At 34.9% G+C, this 26,184-nt stretch overlaps 1 protein-coding gene across 1 annotated transcript in view; it reads right to left on the minus strand.

Annotated features, from left to right (window-relative positions):
* LOC127877925 (dachshund homolog dac-1-like) overlaps positions 1-26,184 on the minus strand; it is a 49,524-nt gene that overhangs the window by 10,384 nt on the left and 12,956 nt on the right. Inside the window, exons 2-4 of the mRNA XM_052424250.1 lie at positions 5,481-5,602; positions 714-903; positions 244-332 (exon numbers count right to left, since the gene is read on the minus strand). Coding sequence (XP_052280210.1) covers positions 244-332; positions 714-903; positions 5,481-5,602 — 401 coding nt within the window. The remainder of the gene's footprint in view (positions 1-243; positions 333-713; positions 904-5,480; positions 5,603-26,184) is intronic.

Genomic DNA, 26,184 nt, shown 5'->3' on the forward strand with positions numbered 1-26,184 from the left:
TATAAAGTTATTTGAAATAAAGCACCACTTACTGCTGTGTTTACATCAATCAAAGTTTTAAGGGGGAACTCCACAAAGTCACGTGATCCTGCATCCTGATCATGCCATCGGTGAATATACGTTGATACATGGGCATAGTTTACTTTATAACAATGTTTGAATGCCTGTTGCTGACTGACACAGCTTATAATCCTACTGCGGTCGCATCAGCTACGACATTTGGTATATTAGGGGTAGACTTACTGTCATGGTCCCTTGGGGGTTTGTGGTGATAGGCAGGGTGGTAAGACATCTCTGCGGGCTTCGGAGAGTGGCGATTCTTCATATCATCGCTGAAAAGGCACTATATTTTAATACATCCTTGTATCAAATATTATAAATAACCAACATCTAATTGAATTATTAAAACAATTACTAGAATTTTGCTCACAAATTCATGGACGTATATATATATCTGCGTTATCTTAAAGATTTCTGCGTAAATATGCCAAGCGTATATTTAAACCTCATCTCAAACATGCGAGTACGTTGAAAACGTTTCTTCATATATCAATTGAAAATTCATATAGAAATATCAATTAATTGTAAAAATGGTAATTATTACAAATCTCTATGTCTATATAAATACAACGTCTACATAAATATATTATTTTCAACTTAGGTTATTATTTTCAATAAACAATTCCCCCCCCTTTTCGGACGCTCTCGCTTACCTATCGTTGACCCTGTCGTGGTCCACGTGGCTGTCACGTGCATGGAGCCCCTCGTGCCTGAGCCCGAGCTGCTGGGCCATCGCAAGGGTGACTGGCGGCGCAAGGAGTGGGTGGTTCAGCTGCATGAAAGGGAGGTGACCCATCGTGTATGGATGAGGGGGAAAACCGTTCAGGAAACTCTTCGTGGAATCTGCGCAGTAAGTGACATATTGCATACATGATTCGTACTCGTACATTATGAACGTCTTGTGCTGCTGAATGCATCAGTCACTACTTGTTCATTTAAGGATTTGGTCTACCAATAGTGCTTCCATATTTTAGTACTATTTACGCCGCGCCTTGCGAAAATGGATCTTTCAACATATGCGACCAGCGTGACTCCAGACCAGCCTGCGCATTCGCAACCTCGTGACTGCACGGCGCGAATGTACAGGCTTGTCAGGAGCTATTAGGGCAGTAAATGGGATAAGCCCTGTTTTCGCTCTTTTTATAGCGATCTGATGAGTAACACACAGTTCGCGTCATATTAATTGGTTATCAATCATCAGAGCAAGTAAAATATATTGGTTTGCTACTGGTCAGTTCGTCTTGAAATGTTAAGACGAACATACTCGTATATAGTGATATGTGTAATGTGGTAGCAGTACATTTTACTAATAATAAAAAAAGATGATAATTATCCTCAACTGCAGCGGGATTATACTTTTAATTCCGCAGATTACACGACTTTTTTTCCAGATTCCATATCCATCACAACAATTTTCATCATCGTTTGTTATGCATCATCTGCGACATTACTTGAGCCACCGCCTAACCATGCATACGGCTGTGCTCATCACAATTTATATCTAACCCCTTTAACATATCCAAAAAAGATCATCAATAATTTAACTCATTTCCTGACCGAACGTGCATTTGTCAAAATGACATGTTTCATAAGCCAGGTCCAAATTATACATTTGTTAGCGCTCTTAAAATAAAAGTATATTGAGCACGTGATATTTGTTAATTATTATATAGCCTTTCCTAAATGTGCTTAATCATTTTGTTAACGAATGTTTCTCATTTGGAGATGATGTATTAAAATAATCAAGTTCAATTTCAGAGAATTTATTTTTCCACAAATTATTTGGGCATCATTAAATTGGACTCTGTAAGATCAGTCCTCTATAAACGATATTTAAATTTAATATTTTATACCATAGCGTCTCTGTTTTTAAATCAAACATAAAGCAATTATTTCTCAGACTCTATTTCTTCTATTTCTCATTTATTATGAATTGCAGAGAATGATGAATGTTCCATGCAATTGCTTTCGATAATTATAATAGACTGATTTTATGACAATGTTTAATGTTGAACAAATTACTACAAGATTTCTTTATCAATTTCAATACCACATGCGAAGATTTGAACTTGTTTTAAGAAGAAAAAACTGACGTCCGAATGTCTTCATATTGATATTTCTACTCCGTCATTTCGGATTTAAACCCAGAATTAAGTCAAAATCAAATAAACCGATTTATATCTGCAATGATTTCAGGATTACAATATTAGAAACAAAATAATGTCATTGATTTTGGTCCCGGGATAGAAAACGAAACTTGGCTTTTAATCCCGGCTTTTTATCATTTGTATGTCATTTTGAAATCGGAACTGTCAAATAGTTAAATAATTTTATACCATGGTTTACGTGGTCTTCGAGTGGAAGATTTGAAATATTAGAAAATAACTCTGTTTGAGTGACATTTTCTTATTTATACGGTCCTAGAGATCAATTATTGTATTCATTTGTAGAGGTAGGGGACAAAGTTGAGTAGCGTTTCCCGCAATAGGTAATCCCTACTCCAACTTGATAACTTTTTCTAGGCTGATACTTAAATCTTATGGATATCCGAGGCTTTCTATCCGATAACTTATAAACTTGTTCACATCTTTGATTTGTTTTTGTTGCGCTGCGTTGACGTATTGCACATAATTAATGCGCCCTCATCGATGTTCACAAACTGAGCGTTAGCGTCCGAAACTTTGTCAGATGATTTATTTATAAATAAAATACATGTAGGTATTATCGAGTTCTCATGAGAACTGTTTATGTTGTTGTTGTTTTTAAACCTAACGCGCATTTTGAATTACTGAATGTGTTTTGTAATGCGGGAGGACAAGAACCTAAAAAAAATACAAATATTAAATATTCTTGAGCACTATTGGTCCTTTGGTACATGGTTACGACGGTCGCCAAATATTTACATCAAAGCGCGTTTTTTTAAATATCAAAATATGTTTGTTTTGTTTCGTATCATATTCAATACAAGTAAACGCCTTTGGCTTAGGCATATAATATAAATTGTTATGCATAGAAAACGTCTATTTCGTGTGCGTTTAAATGTATTAACGTTTATATTTAACTGAACATTTATTTTGCAGAACTAATAACCAACATTTATTTAACACCTTAACTTGGGCGGAGTATATTTAATATTGAACTAAATTACACAGAATGTTAGTCTTAATTCTTCTAGCAACAATATTAACAAACTTGCACAAAGAAGACTCCCAACTCAAATTTATACTTTAGCGCTCGTATTACGGGAAGTACGGTAGGGAATACAAAGTGTTGCAATTTTCATAAAAGATTATATTATTGACACCCCAAAAGTTCAATACGGGGCAATTTACATTTGATTATAGTGTCAGCTTAAGGAAATTTCAGCCATGATAACTTTGTTGATAAGATGACACGAGCTTTTTTGAAAGGAAAGTGTTTAGATGTTATGTTTGAAGAGTCATTCTTGAAAATACATGTACGTCAAATGACATGCCTTTTGGCCAGGGGAAAACGACTTCACAATATATAGTAATTTTGTTTATCAATAAACTTTTTTGAAACGACAACAATGTCATCAGTAACTAGATACAACTTGTGACCAAGTTTGGTGAAGATAGGATGAAATTTTTGGACAGACCGACCGATAAACCGACCGACAAAGTGACTCCAAAATAGCCCTCATTACCATTGGTAATGGGGGTATAACAAGAACGGTGCCATCACGAAGTAAACTGAAACGAATCGCCTTCGCCAAAGCCTAATTCTAATTCACCGAAACAATAAGTATAAATAGCATATAATAAAAACCTTGGCTCCACACTGTAGAGGACGAAATATATATGTGTACTTGTTCGGTTGTGTCGCGTAGCTAAAAAGTATTGATGCAGTTTGCAAACATATCTATCAATGTTTGAACGTTTGCACGACTGTATCTTTGGGCAGTTTTTTTCCGACATCAGCAGAGTATGCCCCTCTTTTAGCAACAAATTGAGTCGCGTTACGAGAAAACTGGGCATAATGCTTGTGCGTAAAGTGTCATCCCCGATTAGCCTGTGCAGTCCGCACAGGCTAATCAGGGGCGACACTTTCCGCTTTTATGGTATTTTTTATTTAAAGGAAGTCTCTTCTACACGAAAAACCAGTTTAGGCGGAAAATGTCGTCCCTGATTAGCCTGTGCAGGCTAATCTGGGATGTCACTTTACGCACATGCATTATGCCCAGTTTTCTCAGAACACGACTCAATTTATACAGTTTTAAGCGTTTGTGCCTGTTTATTTCTGCGCAGATTTCAAGAACCTAGGCGTGTTTGCGACAACCACCGGAATATTTGAGAATCAGTATCGTTTGGACACATGTCTAGTTTTCATACAAAAACACAAAATGTGTTTAAAGTTGGACATTTTGAAAGGGAACAAAACTATATGCGGATCGTGAAATTGCATTAATTTACATAAATATCCGAGAAGAAAATGGAAAAATAAATCTTAAATGAATAAGACAAATAAGCAAAAATATATAAATGCGAACACTTGCAATTCTTAAACAAATAACTGATATCTGTAACGGAAATAAATGTTTCTTTATGTTATCTGCCACAATAACCATGCTCTCGAATATCACATAAAATATGGAATTTATTTGTACAAACCAACACTCGAGTCGCTTTGAAAGTCGACATCTGACCCAGATACGGGCTTGTAATTCCGACCCAACGAGTGGAAAGTAAATCCTAGCCACTTCTGACAAGTTTAGGGTCCACTTGATTCATTGTGTTTCGTTCAATAAATACACAGAATGAATAATTTAGATAATGCATAAATTTGTTCAGATATGTTTTGTAGAGTGATTTAGATGGGGGTATAATTTGCTGGCCCTTTGTCAACCCGTTCTCGTATATCGTCTTGTTCGACTACAGTGCAGTGAACAACTTGACAAATTTGAAACCTGAATTCGAGAAGTCATTCGACTTTGAGTACAACATTTTTTTTACTTGAGCGCATTGAGTGAAACATTTAGTAGGAAATAAGACACTGGTAATAAAAGACTATTAGTGTGACAGATTAGGCGGAGACATCGACCTAAACTAGTCTTCATATTCACTTATTTTGTTATGAGAATGTAGATATACCGAGCCGTTTAATGCATTCAAGTTGAGGATGAAAATGATGAGGCTGCTAATGACATTGGTGCTCCTGAGCATGGTGGTAGAGATGATAACTAGTATGTAAAGATGTTGATGATGTACCTGCAGATACTGACGCTGTTGCTATTATTGATGCTGCTACCTCTGTTGCCGCAGCTGATGATGCTGATTATAATTATCATGAGCCCTGTTTATTGCTGTTGGTATCATACTTCAGCCGTAAATTATGATGTTGTTACAATGAACATGGCGACCATTACACATCGGTGATGCTTCTTTATATTACCAACTTACCAAAGAATCTGGATGCACTGTAATAATCGCTTCCATCGAAGCGGGATTTCTTCAGCTTGTCCAGCGTCTCGGGGCTGGCGTGCAGGGAGGGACTTCTTTTAGGGGGCCGACCGGGCCGGGCACTGCAACGCGTTACAAAACATTATGCAGCGTTCTGTGGAAACTGTGCTTAATGCATGTGCGTAAGTGTCGACTCAGGGACGAAACTCTGCGATTGTATGGTATTTTACGCGAAAAGGAAGTCTCTTCTTAGCGAAAATCCAGTTAAAGCGGAAATTCTTATCACAGATTAGCCTGAGCGGATTGCACAAGCTATACTGGAACGACACTTTACGCACACGCATTAAGCCCAGTTTTCATCGAACGAGGCCACATTAACCCATTTATGCCTAGTGGACTCTCCCATCCTTCTAAATTGGTTCAATTTATTTCCAAAATTAGGGATGTCTAATATATTTATTTCTATATTAAGAATATTTCTTACAGAAATTCCTTTAAGCAAACAGCGCAGACCCAGATGAGACGCCGCATTATGCGGCGTCTCATCTGGGTCTACGCTGTTTGCAATGTCCTTTTTTCAGGACGCTAGGCATAAATGGGTTAATAAAGATGTCGCAGTGGCGTTGTGAGCATGATTCCCAACTCGCGACAATAAGGTCACCAGATTTGCTCTCTTACTCTGATGTCGTTCTTAATACCATGTCTGACATCAAGTATGCTGGTTCTACCAAAGAAACGGAGGGACTTTTAATATAACTCTTGTTCTGCCAATAACATCGAAAGAAAAGATGATGAAGCTGGCATATTTGCTGTTATCTTTTTTAAGAATGCCCACTTAAATGAGAATATAAGATGCCCTGTAGAAATCTGTCCAAGCTATATTTTACCTATTTGTACATAGTATAAACAACCTCTGTTTCTTAAAATATTATGGAGTTTTCATTTACTTATCTGTTAGCAAAGTCAATTATTCCCCGAGTGAACCTTGGCTAAAATAAAAGTTTACATGAAAATATTATTAGGATTAAACTAGGCGCTGTATAAATCTCGTTTATTTACCACATGTTTGATTTATACAAACTATTACTAAAATCCTACAGAACATTGCAACGCAAATTAATTTTTTTAAATATTCGTGACTATTCAAACGACTTCAGTTCAGAAATCAACATATTTCCGGTTCCAAATGACATTAACTTAAAATAAATCAAACTCACTATTTCAAAATGAAAAGTGTGAAACGCGAGTCGAACGTTACCCCGGGAGCCTCTGCGCCAAAGATTGTGTCATTCATAGGGGAGGGAACCGTCTTGATCCGCAATTTCTAAGATTTCAAAGATGACAGTTTGAGGTTACAATTTCAAGCTAACTGAAGGGTGATTTATTGGAAACATTTTTCCGTAACCACAGCTGTGTAATATTATTCCATTAAAGAACCCCTTACATCCATAAACAAGACAGGTCGGTGACAATGCATTCATTATGCAAAGCATGGTATCCCATCATATTCAATAAACACTTCTAATACATCATTCATCTGTTACAGCTAAAATGGCCATGGAAATGTAACGTTTTGTTGTTCCCGCATCGACGCATTAATTTCAGACTATGCTAACGGTGTAGATTTCATTGGCCCTTTTTAAGGTTTAATAGTAGAAAGTGTAACAACGCCGTTAAATGCGTCGTTAAGTTGACAAAAAGGAACGACACCCTACAGTCCCCTCGTCCGCAGACATCGACAAATAATTGATCCTATTGGTCAAAATTCACACCTGTCCATTTGTAAAAGGCATCTCTTTAAGTTTTTACGTAATTTACGCGGCATCGAAGTCTTCTTGGGGCAATATGTCATGACGTGTCAAATTAAAATGACCAATGAAATGACAGCTTTAATTCTCGTCTGAATTGTATCCCACAATATTAGATTGCACTATACAATAAATATTCCTGCGAGTCACAAAGCGTTTGTCAATAAAGTGTTTTTTGTTTTGTTTTTCAATTTAATTATTTAATATATCCCGACACAAGTTAAAACAAACCCTAGGGACATTAACTTTATGATTGCACCTTAGGGCACGGTGTAGTTTCTGATTTCGTAGCCCAAGCAGCGTTTATTACATTAAAATACAATGTAATGATATTGATTTGTAAAAAAATATCATCGACTTTTCGAAGAACACTTTTAATATTTAACTATTTAGCATGTCATCAATTACAATAACAAAACCAAACAAAAAGCAATAAACAATGTGGCATTCTAGAAAATGAAGAATTTTAGAAAATGATTAATTGACATCTTTAGTAAATATGAAGCAGATTGTGTCATATAACTGCATACGAATTAAATATACGTTAGCATGTTTGCTAGTTGTTTAAGTTTAAACTCCGTTGACTCTTAATATTGAGGTAATAATAAATTGAACATTAATGCGAATGTAAAACATCTGTTTTAATGTGTGAAATATGTCACCAACACACATATTTCCAGAATGTGGACGATCTCATTTGGATGTTTTTATTTTACTATGTGAAAGCCATGTATCGGGGGCTCAAACCTGCGACCCAGCGATAAAATATGATTGGACCGCTTTCTTGCTCGAACATGCTTACGAATCTTTATCTTTTGCTGGAGACAATATTGCCAAATACTAATCTGAAACTTTCTTTAATCGTAAGATAAAATAATTTCGAGGCGGTGTTACATACGATCGGCTCATTTATGTGTATGTATATTTGAAGTTTACATATTGTAAATGTATGACCGATTGTATTTGGGATTTCAATATTTGACTATTTGAAAAAAACATTTTACGAAATTAAATAAAAAAAATAAACAAAAATCACATTGTAAACGTGATTTTAAATATTCTCGTAAATGCAACGTAACTTAAGATTCATCCGAGGAGCTTTGTGAATAACAGCCCAGGAAGCTCTCCTGCCTCCTTCTCGTTGCGCAGCTCTGCGTTAGTTTCACCAGAGTTTCTCGTTTTTTCACAAATCAGAGTGCACAATAACCATGAATATTTGAAACTTTTTTCGCATTTGACTTAAACAATAAAACTCTTATGAAAAGAATAATTCATCGCGCCTCTCGATTAAATGTTAGTGTTTGGTCTATAAAACGTTTTAATAGCAAAAACATGTTTTATTATATGCGAATCGGTAATGAAAATTACCATTTTTATTGTAAGACGAGAACACTTCCTATCTCTATGTTACATCTTTAATGAAATTCAGATATAAAATCTCTGGCGAATATTGTAATATTCAATATAATATTTAAATGTTCCACACAATCTGATAGCATGCAATTGTACAAAAGAACCAGGAATCCGTTGAAAAATATCTAATGTTGTTATTATATTCACGATTGTCACGTGATCACTGCTTTTTCAAAAAGCTCGAGTATAAAACGAATTTATTTGGGACACGAGAGATAAAACGACAGTTAACGGACAAACTTTTATATTTCAATGATGTAATTGTATTGTTATGTAGGGTTTTTATGTTTGATATACTATTTCTATGCTACTGTATTATTCATATTATTGCTAGACATCGTGAAAATGGTCGCCCATAAAATGTGCTTAAATGACAGTTTTTTGTTTATTTATACAAGTTTATATATTACATGTACTTTAAACATGGTTGAAATACAATATATACGGCAGCTCTTTGAGAAGAACTTTCTATAAAGCATTCAATGCCATAAAACATTTTGAAAATTATATGATTTGAGGTTAAAGTTAACACATTGATTGCAGTTAAGCATTAACATTACTCTCTATCACCTTTTTTGTAAATATGATAACTAAAAGCTTTTAAACCATATATTAAACGGGACATGTATACATTGTATATTTATTCAGAAGTTTTGGGCATCGATCCGCTCAGAAACAAATTAGAGCCTGAAAACCTAATTGTTCTGTCAATAAACATCCTTTTTTTAGTTGGTGTAGTTGAATTTTCATAACTATCGCACAATGCTATAAAAGGCATTCGTCAAGAAAGATGTCAATTTTAACATCGATTATGTAAGGACCCCTATGTAAGATGCGCGTTGCATAAATCACCAGAGAAAGTGTCTACGAACAACCGGGTGCAATTAACAATTAACCCATAACCGTTTAGTATCGTCGCGGAACAAGCAAGAATTCCACAAAACATGCTGGGAGTCTTGACCTCCGTGTCTCAAACAGCAAGACAAGTTTCCTTTGTAACCGATCACCCTCGCCCCAAGAGTCGTCGGGTTTGTAACCAGAGAGCCGCGTTATCGGGTGATCAAACTGGGTTCCTTAAATACGCCTTTATCCAATTCAAATCCCATTTAAATGGAACATCATTTATTCAAATTATGAGAAGTTGCGATCGTTCTGCTGAAAAGGTAACATTATGAAAATGCTAATAACACAAAACGCGATCTGTATCAGGAAAAACTAACTTTTTTTATCTAGTTCACACAAATGTGCTGTATTCAGTGTAAATTGAATCCGAGAGATATCGTGCACGGAGAACTCATATTTAAAACCATCTGTTTATTCATAATGATTCGATTTTGAAGATGCATATCATATAAACGATACATTCACTGATCGGACAATAGACTCATTCCGTGCATAAACAAAATTTAAACAGTTTCATTTCCCATATAAAAACGAAGGGCGACGGGCATTTGAATTGACTCAAGTGTCACCGGGAGTTTTGTGTGAATTTAGATAGATATTAAATGCCCGTTTGGTTGCTTTTGTTACAATTTTTATTATCCCCCTCTGCACCGGTTGCCTGAAACTTGATAGTTTGTGATGATTTCAAAAATTCGCTGTCAGATAAGTTTGTCGGTGGCAGACGGACAATTTATTACAGCTGATATTTCATTCCACATATGCATCGAACAGATCCTTCTACGCCTCCCAATGAGTATATCTGAGTATTTAACAACATTTATTGTATTATATAAGTCGATATTATTTAGTGTTTAATGAATTCGGAAGTATTCGGCATAGCTTGACATTTGTTTTTGCTTAACTGTTTGTAGTATGACTAAAATTGAAAAATATCCTAAATATCTTACTGTATACAGTATTGGGTGTTAAAAATGTTTTGACAAGCTATATTTCAGTTATATTTTCCGTACCGTTTGTTAGCAAAATATCGAACTTACAATCGAAAACTCGAATTTTATTAAGTAAAGCTTAGTATATGGACTTTAAACGTTTTAGGGTGGTGTTCTGATTTAAACGTGTACCGGGACCAAACACGTATCCTGTATTTAACATGACAACAATATATTGTAAACATATTATATAGTATTGACGTTGTAAAGTCACTAGAAACCGTTTCGTACAAAAAAATCTTCATTAAGTAATTTCCAAGGTGTTGGTTTTACATGATCAAATCATAACTATTACCAATCTTTAAAACACCATGATCAACTTGCATTTGGTATCAAAATCTATCATCAGTTTTATGAGAACAATAGCACAAACCGTATACATATCAAAGAAAAACGCACAATTTGATAAGGGCATAAACCATACGAAATCACTTAGACAAATGTCGTTTATATGGGAAATTAATTATCTTTATTGCTCCTTTCTCGCCCATACACAGTCGTTTTAGATGGAGATGGAATAGATGAAACAAATCATGCCATCGAATCAGATTTGTGTAATGTCCAATACATCTTTGTTACAAAAAGTTCACCCCCTTGAGTCGTGTTTTTAAGACGCCGCCATTTTGAATCGAGTGTGCGGATAAAACAAAATGGCCACAAATGAAACTCAACTGCCGCAGGAATCCCTCGGGATTTCGAGATGTACGAGATATGTGAGCATCGTGTATTCGTACGCATGAAATCATAATACACAATAAAACTGATCATTCCATACAAAGGAAAAGTTAATTGAAAAGCATTATCACATTTGTAACATTACATTTAATCACCTGACGGCATAGTTTCATTTCGAAAATGCATTGTTTTTGCTTCATAATTTCACCTACAGCAAAATGACACCAGCGAGATGATTGCTATGTAACTGGATTTCTAATTTGTTTAATGTCTCCACAGACTAAATAGTAATAGTAAATGATCAAATGTTTTATCATTGAAACGAAAAGACAACTAGGCACTTTGTATTTGGGCAAATTCATTAGGAATTGGTTGTTTGATACAATGATTACTTTTTGTCTTCTGCCTTATGGCATTTTCAAGCCTTATTACATCTGATAATTTGTACTCTTGTTCACGTTCTCAAAAATAGTCCCCAGGGAGACACGAACAGAAATCAACGAATCAGTTTATGAAGCAGACTTAAGTCACTGAAATAGTAGATTCGTCAAATAACAAACATAAAGAACAATAAACGGAACCAGTCTCCTTCTAGCGAAATAGTTCCAGGATTCTGTAAGCAATTATTGCGCGCATGATGGAAACCCTTTGAAGTAGAAAACTTCTATCTGTGAATAAAAGTGTGTCATTAATGTTTCTGCAAATGATGTTATGCGCATGTAATTAGATAAAATATATCATTACCAGTGCCGATTTGAATGTCTTCTTCTGACAGGATGAGTAGCATTTCAGCCACGCCCATATTATTCTAATGACCAAGGAAGTATGTACTTCTCGCACATTTTCTTGCAATAAATTTCGTACTTTGTTTCTATGGATGAAAGCAATTAGCGTTATTTTATGCAATGTAAAACCAAAGCGTGCGAAGCGAAAATACGGGAGCTAATTCAATTTAATTTCGACTCTATTCGTTGATTCTAAACTTCAAAAAAAGGCCATGCGTGTTTATGTTTGCTTGAATAAATGTTGAAAACCATTGTGACTATTCCTTGAAGAAGTGCACCTCTACGCACTGTCAATTTATTCGTATTTTTCAAATAGCATATGTAAAGTAATGTGACTTCAATATTGTATGTATATACTAGACCATGTAAAAGCAACATTATTTAATAATGTAACAAACTGCGTCGTTTATTTCTCACCCATACGCATGATACCAATGAAAAGCTGGGACAGACAACTTTTATTTCTAAATCGTAGTCACATCAGGGTTTATATGACCTCTGTAACACTTTCTTTGTTGTTTTCGTTTTTAATGTAAACAATACAGTATTTATGCATCATTTAAATAAAACAGAAAATGTACGATCGTATCTCTATACTACCAAAAGCCTTTGAATCATCCAACTACGGGTCTAACTCATACTGAACGTTTACATTATGCCCTTTAAAATGTTTAAGCCTCTATAACGCTCACAATCAACGAAAATTTCGTACAATATTTCGTAAAATATAGTTAAACAATTTTAAATCAGTGTTCCTTATGGCAATTGCCAAAATTTCAACGCCAGATGTGGTCTGGTAAAATAGATGTTTATAGATACAACACGCTCGTTTGTATTATTGTTTTGCATATTTAATTCCATTTTAATTTCCCGCAACGATACCTATTCACACGACACATGAACACTTTCATGGTACTATTTTAGTGTTCGTGTGTCATATGGATGGATACATTCGCGGGAAATTAAAATGAAATTAATTGTGTCACAAATAAATAAAAACGAGCATTTTGTATCTACAAAAATCTATGTTATCATACAACATCTAGCGTTTAAATTGTGGCTATTTCTATAAGGAACACTGATTGTTTAGGTGTTAACTTTATTTTACAAAATACTTAACGAGATTTCAGTTGATTTTGAGCGTTATAGAGACTTTAAAATAAAACACACGTTACAATGATATCAGTAAAGCTAAAGGATTTGTAAACAATGGCTTTGTAAAGTAATATCGATAAATTGAAAACTTAGGAATTATGAAGTAATTAAAATTTAAAGAACCTTCAGGTGCACAACTATGAAACAAGAGGGCCCATGATGGTCCCAAAGCGCTCAACTTAGTTTAAAGGGATCTTTTCACGCTTTGGTAAATTGACAAAATTGAAAAAAGTTGTTTCAGATTCGCAAATTTTCGTTTTAGTTATGATATTTGTGAGGAAACAGTAATACTGAACATTTACCATGGTCTAATATAGCCATTATATGCACCTTTTGACGATTTTAAAACCTAAAAATTATAAAGCGTTGCAACGCGAAACGATTGAATAATTTGGAGAGTTCTGTTTTTGTCGTTAAATTTTGTGAAACTACGAAGATTGCTTATATAAGGTATAAAATACTTCAAGTATATGTACTCGGCGGAATAGCTCAGTAGGCTAAAGCGTTTTTACTTCAGGACTCTGGCAGGACTCCAGGGGTCACTGGTTCGAAACCTGGTCCGGGCAATGTTCTTTTCCTTTTTTTAATTTTATTCTTGATTTTTTACTGGAGCTTTTACGATCCAATGTTTATATTTATCGATATAAAGCATTTAATGAATAAGTTAAAAAATGCCAAAATCTGTGAAAAGGCCCCTTTAAGATGCACCATCTGTCGAAGACTTTTTATCACACTTGATGCATATTCAAATGTAGCATTGTTATTGTCAAGATAACGTTGTCATAATGATTTATCACGTTTGAGTAATGAGTGAAGCTTTTAGAGTTGTAAAATGTTACTGTAGTTTTCGAAACAAAATATTGATCATATTTTTCGCAGTATCGTTATCTGGCAAAACCCACGTTTGCATAGGTTTATATCGAGTTGATTTACTGTAACAATATCCCTGAATAACTTTTGCAAATATTATACGACCTTTCAGATAAGTTTTCATATTGAATCGGATAAACAAATTAATATATTTTAGAGAGCAAACATACCATCTATCAAAAAGTCAACTCGAATCGAACAAGTTATACTTGAAACAGAAATGGATGTGCTTTCAGATAAGCCAACAGAAATACTGCCCTGTGTTTATTGTCGTCGCCTTGAAGTTATTTATTTAAGGTCTTTTATTGTCTTCAGTCAACACAAAATCTTAACGGGCAAATATAAAAACAAATACAAGACGAGACCTCTAGCTTTAAATATTATCAGATCGGCTGAGAACTCTTAAAAACGATGAAATCTAAACATTTGTTTATTGGTTTAACATTTGCGCAAACGAGCTTTGCAGGTCAGGTAAATTCGATTCCGAGGCATTCCTGTTTGCATAGTGTGGACACTAAACCATTATTCCAACTTCTTTTATTTAATTTTATTGACAAAGGATCCTCAAGAAAATGTAAACCTATGGCAACTTGCGCTGACCGCTAAAGGCCGGAGACATTTGATAACGAGCAAATATTAAAAATCGAAAATGGCTCCATCGATTGAGCAAAGGAAATACACAAGATAAACAGAAACAGAGTTTAATCCATTTTACGAGTGTTAGTCTATGAGGGATGAAAAAATGACAGATCGGAGTTGAATAATTAAAACAAACTTCGCCTTTATTTGTTTTAGATTCGACTATTTGTAAATACTGAATCTGACGAGTTTAATTCCATTGTAAATATGAAATGGCCGTGACATATAGATGACCTACGGTATATTAGTAACTCTTATAAACTTAAAACGAAAGGTCGTTGTACTCGTAAATTAAACGGTTGGTGAGGGCGGGACTGAAGATAATCAATTTGTACTCTGCTAACGTGTCTTCAGCTGTGAAGATCAAATATTTTATAAAACAGCATGTAACGTACTAAATCATATATGCGAAACATATGCATCGAAGTTTAATCTGAAAAACGGACATTGGGGCGTAGTTCAAAACTTAACACATACATTTTGCTTTTTTTTTTGTCTAAAGCACGTATGTAAACATAAATCAATGATCTTTATTTTGATTGTTCTGGCTATAATACGTTATCGTAATCTGTTATGCGAAGTCCGGACCTATGTATTCCAATATATGTCTTTTTTTCTAAACACATTCCTTTTTTCAAAATTCAATTCCCGTTTCCAAAATCCTCGGAAATCTACCTGTATTTTCAATACACAAACTTCCAAAAATGTTCTGGCTTTTCCCAATATCTTCAGGTCTTTTCCGGCCTTCTCATGTCAGTGCTACTCTTTGATCCGTAAGATACGGACACGTTCAATGAAACACCTTCACTTAATTCTGCATTTCAATTATAATACTATTCGTTTTTAACCGACAGGACATTGAGAGGGCATTAAGCCAAATAACAAATATTAACTAACCGGTGCCATATTCATTCCAATTTATTTAATTTAGTTGTTGGTCAAAGGATACATGTTTACTTAGAAACGTCGGTCGATTCGCAGCATGTTTAAACGAGCTAACACTGATTTCAGTGTATTCTGCGATTTGTCCGTCACCTTACAATATCAAAGCGCTGAAGGCACTGAAGTTGTTCGCTGTTGTCGTCCTTGATTAGCTTGTGCGCATTGCACAGGCTAATCAGTGCGCACAGGCTAATCTTATTTGACGTGCATTAATTAAGCCCCGTTTTACCTGAAAGTAGTGTACAGATTTCAATGATAAACACTAGACTGGCCAATGTCGTCTTACAAGCTGGTATATACACTCACTGCTAGAGCAGAATCATTTGTCGTCTGCTGCAGACAGGCAGCGGTAATCGTTCCTAGCAGAGTGAGTTGCGGTTCTTACCGTACTTAAGGCTTCTAAGCACATACTGATTTGCAAAATGAGCTCTGTAAATTTAGTCGGCCGCTAACCCGACCAACTAACAAGTTCTGAAACTGATTAGACTAACAATATCTTCGTTTTCAAAGAAATAACGTATTGTGGGTTTTTTTAGTCACCTTTTTTCGAAAAATTAAAAACCACTAGTGCTTCCACAAAGATACAACATTGAGCCTCTTTCGGAGAAAACGGGGTTTAGTACCGACCCAGATTAACTTGTGCGGTCCGCAAAAGCTAATCATTAGTGGCACTCTCCGCCCAAACTGGATTTTCGCGTAAACGATACTTCCTTTATTCGAACAACTACAATGAAAGAGGAAAGGGCGAAACTTTATGCTCATGCATTAAGCCCGGTTTTCCCAGTGCGAGGTTTCATTAAAAATAGTTTTAATGTAAGATCATAAAAACCGACACGTGAGAAAGTTTACGAGTTCTCCCTGTTTCCAGGATTCTTTTTTAGTAACCCGATGATATTTTGTATCATTTCTCCGCCACCAAACGTCGTTTCTTTAGCGAATGTGTGTTAATTATGTGTTCACTCAATTATAGATATTGCGAGGAATTTCGTTCATAGCCATAAAGACTTATGAAAAGACATTTTCATTTTGAAAAACATTTCAATAAGCACTTGAAAAGAAATAACACAAATCTAAGTTTCTATTATTTATCTATATCACTGCGAGATGCAACACTCTTCACAGCGTGCGGAATGATTAATTTCGACGTTTCTATGGTGGAGGACTAAATGTCGAACTCAAAATCATCTTTCACAAAGGAAAGACGTTATTATCAAGACGATACCAGTAAGTTAATTTCAATTTTTAACAATCCTCTCAATTGACTATCTTATCTGTGTCGATTCAGCCAACAATAAAAAGCATATGAAAAAGCGCGTGAGAGAAAAAATTTCACCAATAGAGTGTTTTTGAACGACTGCATTGTTAACGATACACTCGCCGTAAAGAAATAACTGATACAAACATTTCAGTTATCATATTTAAGAGATATAAACCACATATTCTTAAAGTCCCTGCTTGTAATAAATTCGTGTTCCTATTACTGCGTAGATTATTTAAAACTTACTGATACCATTCAATACTGCACAGTAAGCAAATTTGAATAGAATAACAAATTAGAAATGTGATATGTCCCGCGGACCACATAGGAATATTTTAATGTATAGGGACATATTCCGTAAACAATATATTCAACCCACATAGACAAGAACACAGATTACTAAATTCATAACCTTTTTAAGGAAGAAGCAACCAAAAAACATGTACCATTGGCAGATATCTTGCTATCAACATCTCGTTGCTATTCTCGTGTTTTTTCGTTGCATAAGCGACCGATCTCGTGATTTTAAACTCTTGGTTGTGTCATCTTTAACACAATCTCTATTTATCAAAGGCTGAGGATTTAAATACCTCAAATAATTACTCATTACCACAATTAAACAGCGTCTTCTCAATGGCCATGCTCCCAAACAATCGTATCAGTGGATTTCTTCAAATCCATAAACACTACAATTAGAGACCTTAATGCATCAGTATATACGCTGGTGACATACAGAGGAAACAATTTGCAAAACAACTGTTCATTCCATTTGATTTATCTAACAATAACATTACAATTATTTAGGAAAAACCTCGTTTGAACTCCAGGCAATGTTTGGTAATTTGTAAGATTCGCAACGTGATAATTTGACATTCTAGAATTACCCGAGTAACTATTTATATGGCTACTTAACAATTTTGCAAATACGTTAATTTGTACGGATAAATTAAACTGATTAAATTTTCGCCAACGTGAACGTATTATGCAGCTTATTTATTGACGAATCACGTCAAAAGAGGAGTAAATGTTATCTAAATACTCCCGTACGTTGCTGTAATACGTTGGTAATTTTCGAGTCAATTTAAACATCGCGTTGCTAGCCTAATTTAGTTTCAATTACAAAATTAAAACTCCTCAATCCGGACAACAATCGAGCGCTTATCATACAGGGAATTAGAATTATGCGCTATCTCAATCCATACAGCTTTAATACAGTCGTTATCCTGCCTCAACAGATTTAGGCCTTGGTGCATTGTAGTATTGTAACAATTTAATTTACACGCATTGTATCAGACGAAAATGGCTATTCTTTGAGAAAATGAACTGTTCAACAAATATAAGTTATTGATAATGGCTTTGTGCACAGATTTATAGGATTTCAACAAACCTCGAAACTTTGCTGTGATTGTAATTTCGTCATCAAAAATAGAGAAAACGGTGTTAAGAGTGATTATATCGGTATTAGAGGTCTGTGAAATTGAATAATGAGCATGTGGCGGAAAACGTAAATTAATGTTTGATAACTCACGTGATCAAACGTCTGTTAAAGCAATATTACGATCATCGTCATGCGAAAAAGGTCATAGGATACGCCGTGACAACGAAATTGTGCAGTACTTATAGCGGTCAGAGCTGACCAGAATACGCGACTGAGCAAGCTTGCATTGAGCTACGCTGGCTGGTATAAGACTCATTTTCGCATAACGCGTCTAATTTTTAATAAATTTAATTATTGGTACACATTATGACTCAATGTGCACCAGGACAAAACAAATGTATTGTCGAAAAACATTTTCCTTTTTCATAGATATATATAACCAATTTGCATTTTTTTGTAAATGTACAATCCGATCGATGCTTCAGTTCCATCGTAAATCAATTCAACAAAAACATTTAACCAATGGTTTAAACTTGTTCAGCAATTATAAATCACCACACAACTGTCGAGTGATTCTAAGTGGAGATAAAAACAGTATTTCTATGCTAAGTTTTTAAGATTCCATATTGTGAAAGAGTTTCGGGCATTTAATTTAATAAAGATGCTTCGACCAAAAATAATTGTAACTTTATTTCAGATTAACTTTTGGTGGTTTCACTTATGTAAAGCTTTACAAAATGAGATTCACCAACACTCCATATATCAGTACCAACCAAACCCACCGACAACCATAATGATAACCGTTTCAACATTATCCCCAACCCACCCTTTCGGTGAATGTAATCTAAAAGATACAAAAATCCATTTATCACATATTTTGACATCACGAATGATTTCTAATATTCTAAACAAACAAATGGCTATAAATCCAATAAAATTAAAGGCATAGTAAAGGTATTAGATAACGACTTTTATTGGTAATTTTGATTTAAGGCATCAGCACTAATATAACTTGTTACCTTGGTTAACCATAGGAATTTTACAGCATCAAACCAGTAAAGTAAAAAGGAAAGTTTGATAAAACACTTCAATTGAAAATACTGTTACGTTTCTGTGTCAATAAATAAATTCTATCTTTTTATTCTAATTCTTTGATGTGTCAATTTTATCTGTTACTGATAGCACCTTGTTTCTCGTGCGAAGCCAAATTAAATGCTCAAAGTAATAGTAATCTCATAATGTTACGATCATTATTAAGAATCTGTATGACTCGCTGGATGTTAAACACTCTTAAATGAACCATTTTTACGTTTCTTAATTGTTTCCACGGTTTTAAACTGTTATGTATTGATGAACCTTAAACTAACCAAGCAAGAACGCTTCGCTTGAGACTCCTTAAAACACCAAACAAGCAGGTGTACCAATGAAGCAATGAGAATTGCATAGTGTATGTGGTCATTCTTGGCCAAACTCTCCATCTGAGCAGATAAAAAAGGCATGACAAAAGTGTCCGAGACTTAATGCATGTAAATATGTTATGGCAAATGCATCCTCTGTGTGAAAACTGTTTATCGCTTTTGTAGTTAGAAGCATGTGGCGGATACATACTTTGCAGAGACCAAATTATTACTTAGTACATGTACATGTATGACATTGTGTCTAACAAACGGCACAGTTCTTCTCATTTTAACAGCTCCGTATACATTTCGTCCCAGAGGTTTCTTTGCATTATTCGTTTCTTACACATTCATTTATAAAATAATTCTTCTTCTATGCTTAACTGTTGACATTCAATTTATGTATAACAAATGGTTTCAAGTTTGAATGATGCGAATACGGTACTTGTTCATATAAAGCAAGTTATACATATTTTGATATTTATCCAATCGTATTTTTATGGACAGCATTAACAGATTAAACTTCTCAAACGGCATTAAACAGTTTCAGTATGTTTTTTTCTGACCACGTTTTAATCAACAAGCTTTGTCGTAAATCTGTTTGAGGAACACCTCATTTAGCTGATACCACGTCCAGTTTCGCTGCTATGTTCCACTTTTTATCCACATCAGGATGTGCCTGTTTGGCGGCTAATTGCTAATTGTTGTTTGCAGTCTTACGTCCGGCCGCCACACAAAACCTCGTCAACAAATGGATGGTTGTAACTACTTTCCCCTGCTAACACTCACCCTAGTTGACCAATGTGGAATACATAGATTTGGGGATAAGGTCTGTGGCAAGTCAAACATTGTTTTAGACAACATGGAATTTCCGATAAAATAATTTCAACTCCTTCACAAACTGTTGCAGAGTTGGTTTGCCAAATAGTAATTAGGACGTCACGCATACATACTCGGGCTTTCAACATTCTGCGGACGACGCATATGTGAAGCATGTTCAGTCGAGATATAGTAAGCAATACAAGTGAATCTGAGTAGAGTTACTTAAGGTGGCCCTCCCCTTATGTTGATTTACGTAATCCCTGCACGCAGCTTGTTTCATTCATGTTTCTCCTTTACAACACTTAATGTTTTCGGCTCTGTATCATTTCGTTTTTACAAGGGATAAAAAAGCGAAACTGATAATGTTTCAACGAATAACAAAGAGTATTAAAACGAAAGTCTAATCGAGGCACCTATGTTCATCACATTGCAATAAACCGTATCTGTTTTGTATTGTAGAAGATTGTTTGATTGTGTAAGGTTACCTCGTGCTCGACTGTCAACTGAGACTGACACAGCCTGTTTGTATTTCCCCAATCTGTTTGAAGGCAAATGCGATACGCCAGTGTCCCGATGCGGATGGATGCATCCAAAGAGGCCAATGCAATCTTTAGGTTTATGACTTACGCGATGGTATTTGTTATGCGGTGTGTGGTGTGGTTAATGGATCATCCAACATTCAAGAATAACAAATACAATCCGAGCATACTCGTTGCCTTGGTTAGATATGGTTAATTGTAATGTTATGTATGCACGGAACGGTCGTCATATCAAAACAGAAGCGCAAGTGTTAACAGATTATCTAATGATCTTTCTGATAATACAGTTGTATTATACTCTGGCTTATTTCTTTGATAAAATTGGTTATGTCTGTAAAAGGTATATATTTTGGTATGTGGTGTTTCTTTTATATGACCAAACTCCATGGCAATCAAAAGTGTCAAGAGTTATGAGACCAACAACAGCTGGGAATTAATAAAGGTGCATGCTGTTAAAAATAGATACACTTTTTTTACTAATATAAGCTTATACATCCCAATACAATATTGAAATTTTTTAATGATATTTGTAAACTATCGCTAATAATAAAAATGAAATTGTATAATGGTGACAATTTGAGTATTACCATAACATACAGTCTCAATTATTGGTTCACCGACCCGTGTTTTAATATTCTTACTTCCTATTATGGTATCCACTGAACGTTATCTATTATTATTATATGTATAATACAATCATAGAATATATATATGTACGTACGGTAAAATCGTTTAAAATCTAACTAGATATTTTTGTATATATTTGCATTTCATTTTGCAGTTACCATCAAGACATACACACTTGCTTGAGAACTATGCATGACATTCCAGTTATATTTTTCTTTGCCTTACATATACGTGTTAAATGGTGCAAGTAACTATACATACATTTAATAAATTCACAACAAACAAAATTAATGTCATGTGTATTCGGCGAACATAATTTAATTTAATTCATATTTAACTCATTTGTTATTAGTGTTTTTTTATCCAATTCCACACGTGTTTGGTTCTAAATGGTACGCCATGATACATAACACGCAATCAAAACATCGCCTTGTGAATTTTATTGTCTTCGTGTACCAAAGTTTTATCAAATACAATAATTCTTATGTTGACTTCTACAACTGCACCTGGCTGCGACTGCGAAACCTTGCTTACACGCGCTCGTTTGCAGCCAAGAATGTAATTGTTTCCATGAACGCTACAAGTTTGCAATAATATTAAGAATAAAGGGTTAATTTGTTTTGATGAACGAGCTTTCGTCTACAGAAATATCTTGGTGTTGCAAGTAAACACCGAAGGCAAATGCCCTGGAAAACGGTACAGGTGGCCAGACAATCTGGCCAACATATTACATTATTACTGTGCACTTATTTAAGCAGAGGTGTCAATTTTCAGGATTATTCCTGAATTCAGGATTTAAGCCCTCAAGGAAAATTTTTGATATTGATATAAAACAGAGGATTGTTTTGGTTATTTTAAGCATTCTTGTCACAAAATGTCATCTTCAACACAAATTATTGACCTTTGGCATATTGTTTACAAAGGAAACATAATTTAATGAATAATTAAAACTCTTTTGACTCCGTCCCCCAAATTCTAGGATGATTTTCAGGATTTAAGATTTAGGCCAATTGACACCCCTGTTAAGTGTTGTATGGCTGGTTAAATGGTTCGAATCATCATTAATAATTGTTACATTCCGATTCATTTTTATGGTAATAAGAGTAAACTGGCACATTGCTTTACAATTGGAAGTATTAAACATATTTAAGCAATGTGCGTAACGAATTATAAAGATGTTATCACACCTGCATAACCAAAGATCTAAATATTTAAGAATAAATAATGTTTTAGAATGGATTTTGTTATATGAATGTATCAATTGAATGCTTTTAAACATCACGTGTTTTCAGTTCAAAACAGTCTTTGTTAGTAAATGATGTATTCTAGTACAACACGCATTTTAGGAATTCACATTCTCAACAACAATCAATAATTAAATTCTGAATACAATAAAATAATCATATAATACATTTCTGTTTAACTCATGTATAGCCAACCAAACACTTAAATATATCGTTGCCGTAACTAAATGGTCATTACTATTAATAAATAAAAGTTTTTATAACAAGAAAGAGCATTATTAAATATAATTTTTAAAGAAATTGTCGTCATCGCCAAGTGAACTAAAAAATTCTAGGAATAAGCCATACACACGATACCGAAAAAGTCAGTTTTTTGCTACAATATTGTGAAAATACGAGAAAGAATAAAATGCAATACAATTGTGTAATTAATATAATTGTATGTATCACAGAAAGACCATGTTGTATTTATGTATATCATAAAAATGATGCCATGAGTCATAACAAAATCACCATGTAATGATATCAATAAAATCATTATTTCAATTAAAACATAATATTGCAACATGTTGTTTTTCTAAACACCAGTAACATACAGAAGCTTTTACAATACTGTGTTTACTGACAAATAGTAGTATAAATTTCTTTTTTAATGCATAACCGTTATGTACGGCAGGTGAAATATTGCATTGGCATGCATTTTTATCTGCTAAACATTGTATTATATAATAGTATTGCTGTTATTATTATTAATGGCTATGCGGGATTTAAATGTTAAGGAGTCTCAAAACGACAAGCCTGCACTGGCGCACTACAGTACAATCAACACTTCATTTGGTTTGTGTATGGCGTAAGTGCGGGACCAAAATCCATAGCCTGACTACGTGTATGGCATATGAAAACACGTGGTACAGCTATCTTTACACCTTTATGTCTGGAACATAATATGTACAAAGTTGTTTAATTGTAAGTTTATGCTGATTTTAAGAAATACACCGTGCACGTCGTGAAACATGGAGCTGCCATCGTTCACTCTCTTGAAAAAAACACGAGATTTAATTAATGCATGTGCGTTAAGTATAGTCCAAGATTGGCCTGTGCAGTCCGCTAAGGCTATCACACAACACTTTCCACCTAAACTGGATTTTCGATAAGAAGAAAGCTCATTTCAACGAACAAAAATACAATAATAGCGGAAAGTTTCGTCCCAAATCAGCCTGTGCGGTCGTCACAAGCTAATCAGGGACGACACTTAACACACATGCATTAAGCCTCAGAACGAGGCTCATGTTTGACCCTTTCCCACTCAGAGCCAAAAAGGAAATGGCTATGTGCAAACAGCATAAAACAAGAACAGCCTTCGAGTAACTCGCAGTCTGTTCAGGTGTTATGCTGTTTGCTGCTCATCTGTATCTAAGGTTTGGAGATGAAGCCTTAAAAACCTCAATCTAGTACGAAAGGTCTTAAATTAAATATAACTTTCTAAGGCACTACAAATTCGTGAAAATACCTATCTACTAGTAAGTGGTAAAAGGTTAAAGAAATTGAAAAGAGATGGTTCCACTATACACTGGCACACTTAAAGGTCGACGCAATCTGCCACCTGACACGTAAGGAGCAACAGCCAGAGTTGTTTTATGAGTTGTAATTCCTGTTGACTCTGGACCTTCCCAGATGTGAGCTGGTACGTTGTAGATGCCAGAGCAAGAGTGTACCCAGAACTCCCTGAACCGATCAACGTTCAAGGCATTCGGGGGCAATAAAACATACCTGCGACCGGCTAGTTATCCATACTTCGCATAGTTGGGAGTATTTTAAAGGGAGATATGAAGCAATTTTTAGGGTTCTGATACGACAGATGTATAGCAATCCAGTAGCCTCGACGCGTGAAGAATTTCATAAGCTTTATGACTAATTTTCCTTTCTTTTTGTTTTTATCGAGTAACGGAAACTCGTTTTAAAGTTACACGTTTAATCGCATGTGAGCAAGTTAAGACCACACAATAGGCGGGTCGAAAGAGGCAGAAAGTGACTGTACTCGATATAGTTAACCCATTTATGCCTAGTGGACTCTCTCATCCTTCTAAATTGGATCAATTTATCTTCAAAATTATGGATGTCTAGTATACTTATTTCTATATGTAGAATATTTCTTACTAAAATTCCTTTAAGCAAACAGCGCAGACCCTGATGAGACGCCGCATCGTGCGGCATCTCATCTGGGTCTACGCTGTTTGTCAAGGCATTTTTTCTAGACGCTAGGCATAAATGGGTTAAACCTGGACACGATAATGATGTAAGTGAAAGTGTACCTTGATTCAGACGAGGAAAGAATTGTGCACATACACATTATTTCATAAGTACGTTGCAAAACATGTGTTTGCTCCTTTTACTATCAAACGTCCTTTCAACCAGCCTCTTTCAAAAACATATCAGTTTATTATCGGAAGATAAAATCATTTTGTCTTTTAGCAATCTATTTACATTCGCATACAACTGTGAGAATTTGATAATAGGGAAACCGATTGCATCTCTGTTCTTTAATTGTGTACCCCCTTAGTATCTACCCTTCTAAGAGTCATGTGCCATTGCAATACTTGTTACTGTTAGTTCTATGAGTTACATAACAGAAAAAAAATACAAAGAATGCACCAAAATGCATTTCAGACTTATTTTGATGTCCGAATAAGAACCACTTCGTGGTGTTCCTTTTGAAGATAAATCAGGGGTCAGAACTACCTGTAGCAAGGTCACGTGGCGGACATATTGCAATACGCCACACCATACAACCTTATCGCGTCTGCGTCGCGTTAAACTATGGCGTTGTACTTTAAGAGACTTGCAATGGTCAATCAACGGATGCAAACTCATGGAAACATGCGACATTTATTAGAACGCATAACATCAAAGAAACAGAGCGAACCTTTGCCAGTAAGTGTTTTAATCAAACTACATGTAATTGATACATACGACATAGAAGAGCATTTGCAACATTCAAAAAACAGTACAAACCTGGGACCAGTCTATGGTATAATTAAACTCAGGAAAACATGTGTTTTCATTACAGCGATATCAGTTTCATTTTATTAACATCATGATCCACCATTATTACCACAAGAATTTAAACGCACTTGGTTCTCGTTATTGAAAATGTGCTCGAATCGGATGCCATTGTCATTACAAGCATTCGTAGTCATGCAAAAAAGACTGTTTAAACATCTGGATTTATGTAACACCTTTACTGGGACAAATCTCAGCAA

Source organism: Dreissena polymorpha, chromosome 4 (assembly GCF_020536995.1).
Source record: "Dreissena polymorpha isolate Duluth1 chromosome 4, UMN_Dpol_1.0, whole genome shotgun sequence".
In the NCBI taxonomy this organism is placed as follows: domain Eukaryota; kingdom Metazoa; phylum Mollusca; class Bivalvia; order Myida; family Dreissenidae; genus Dreissena; species Dreissena polymorpha.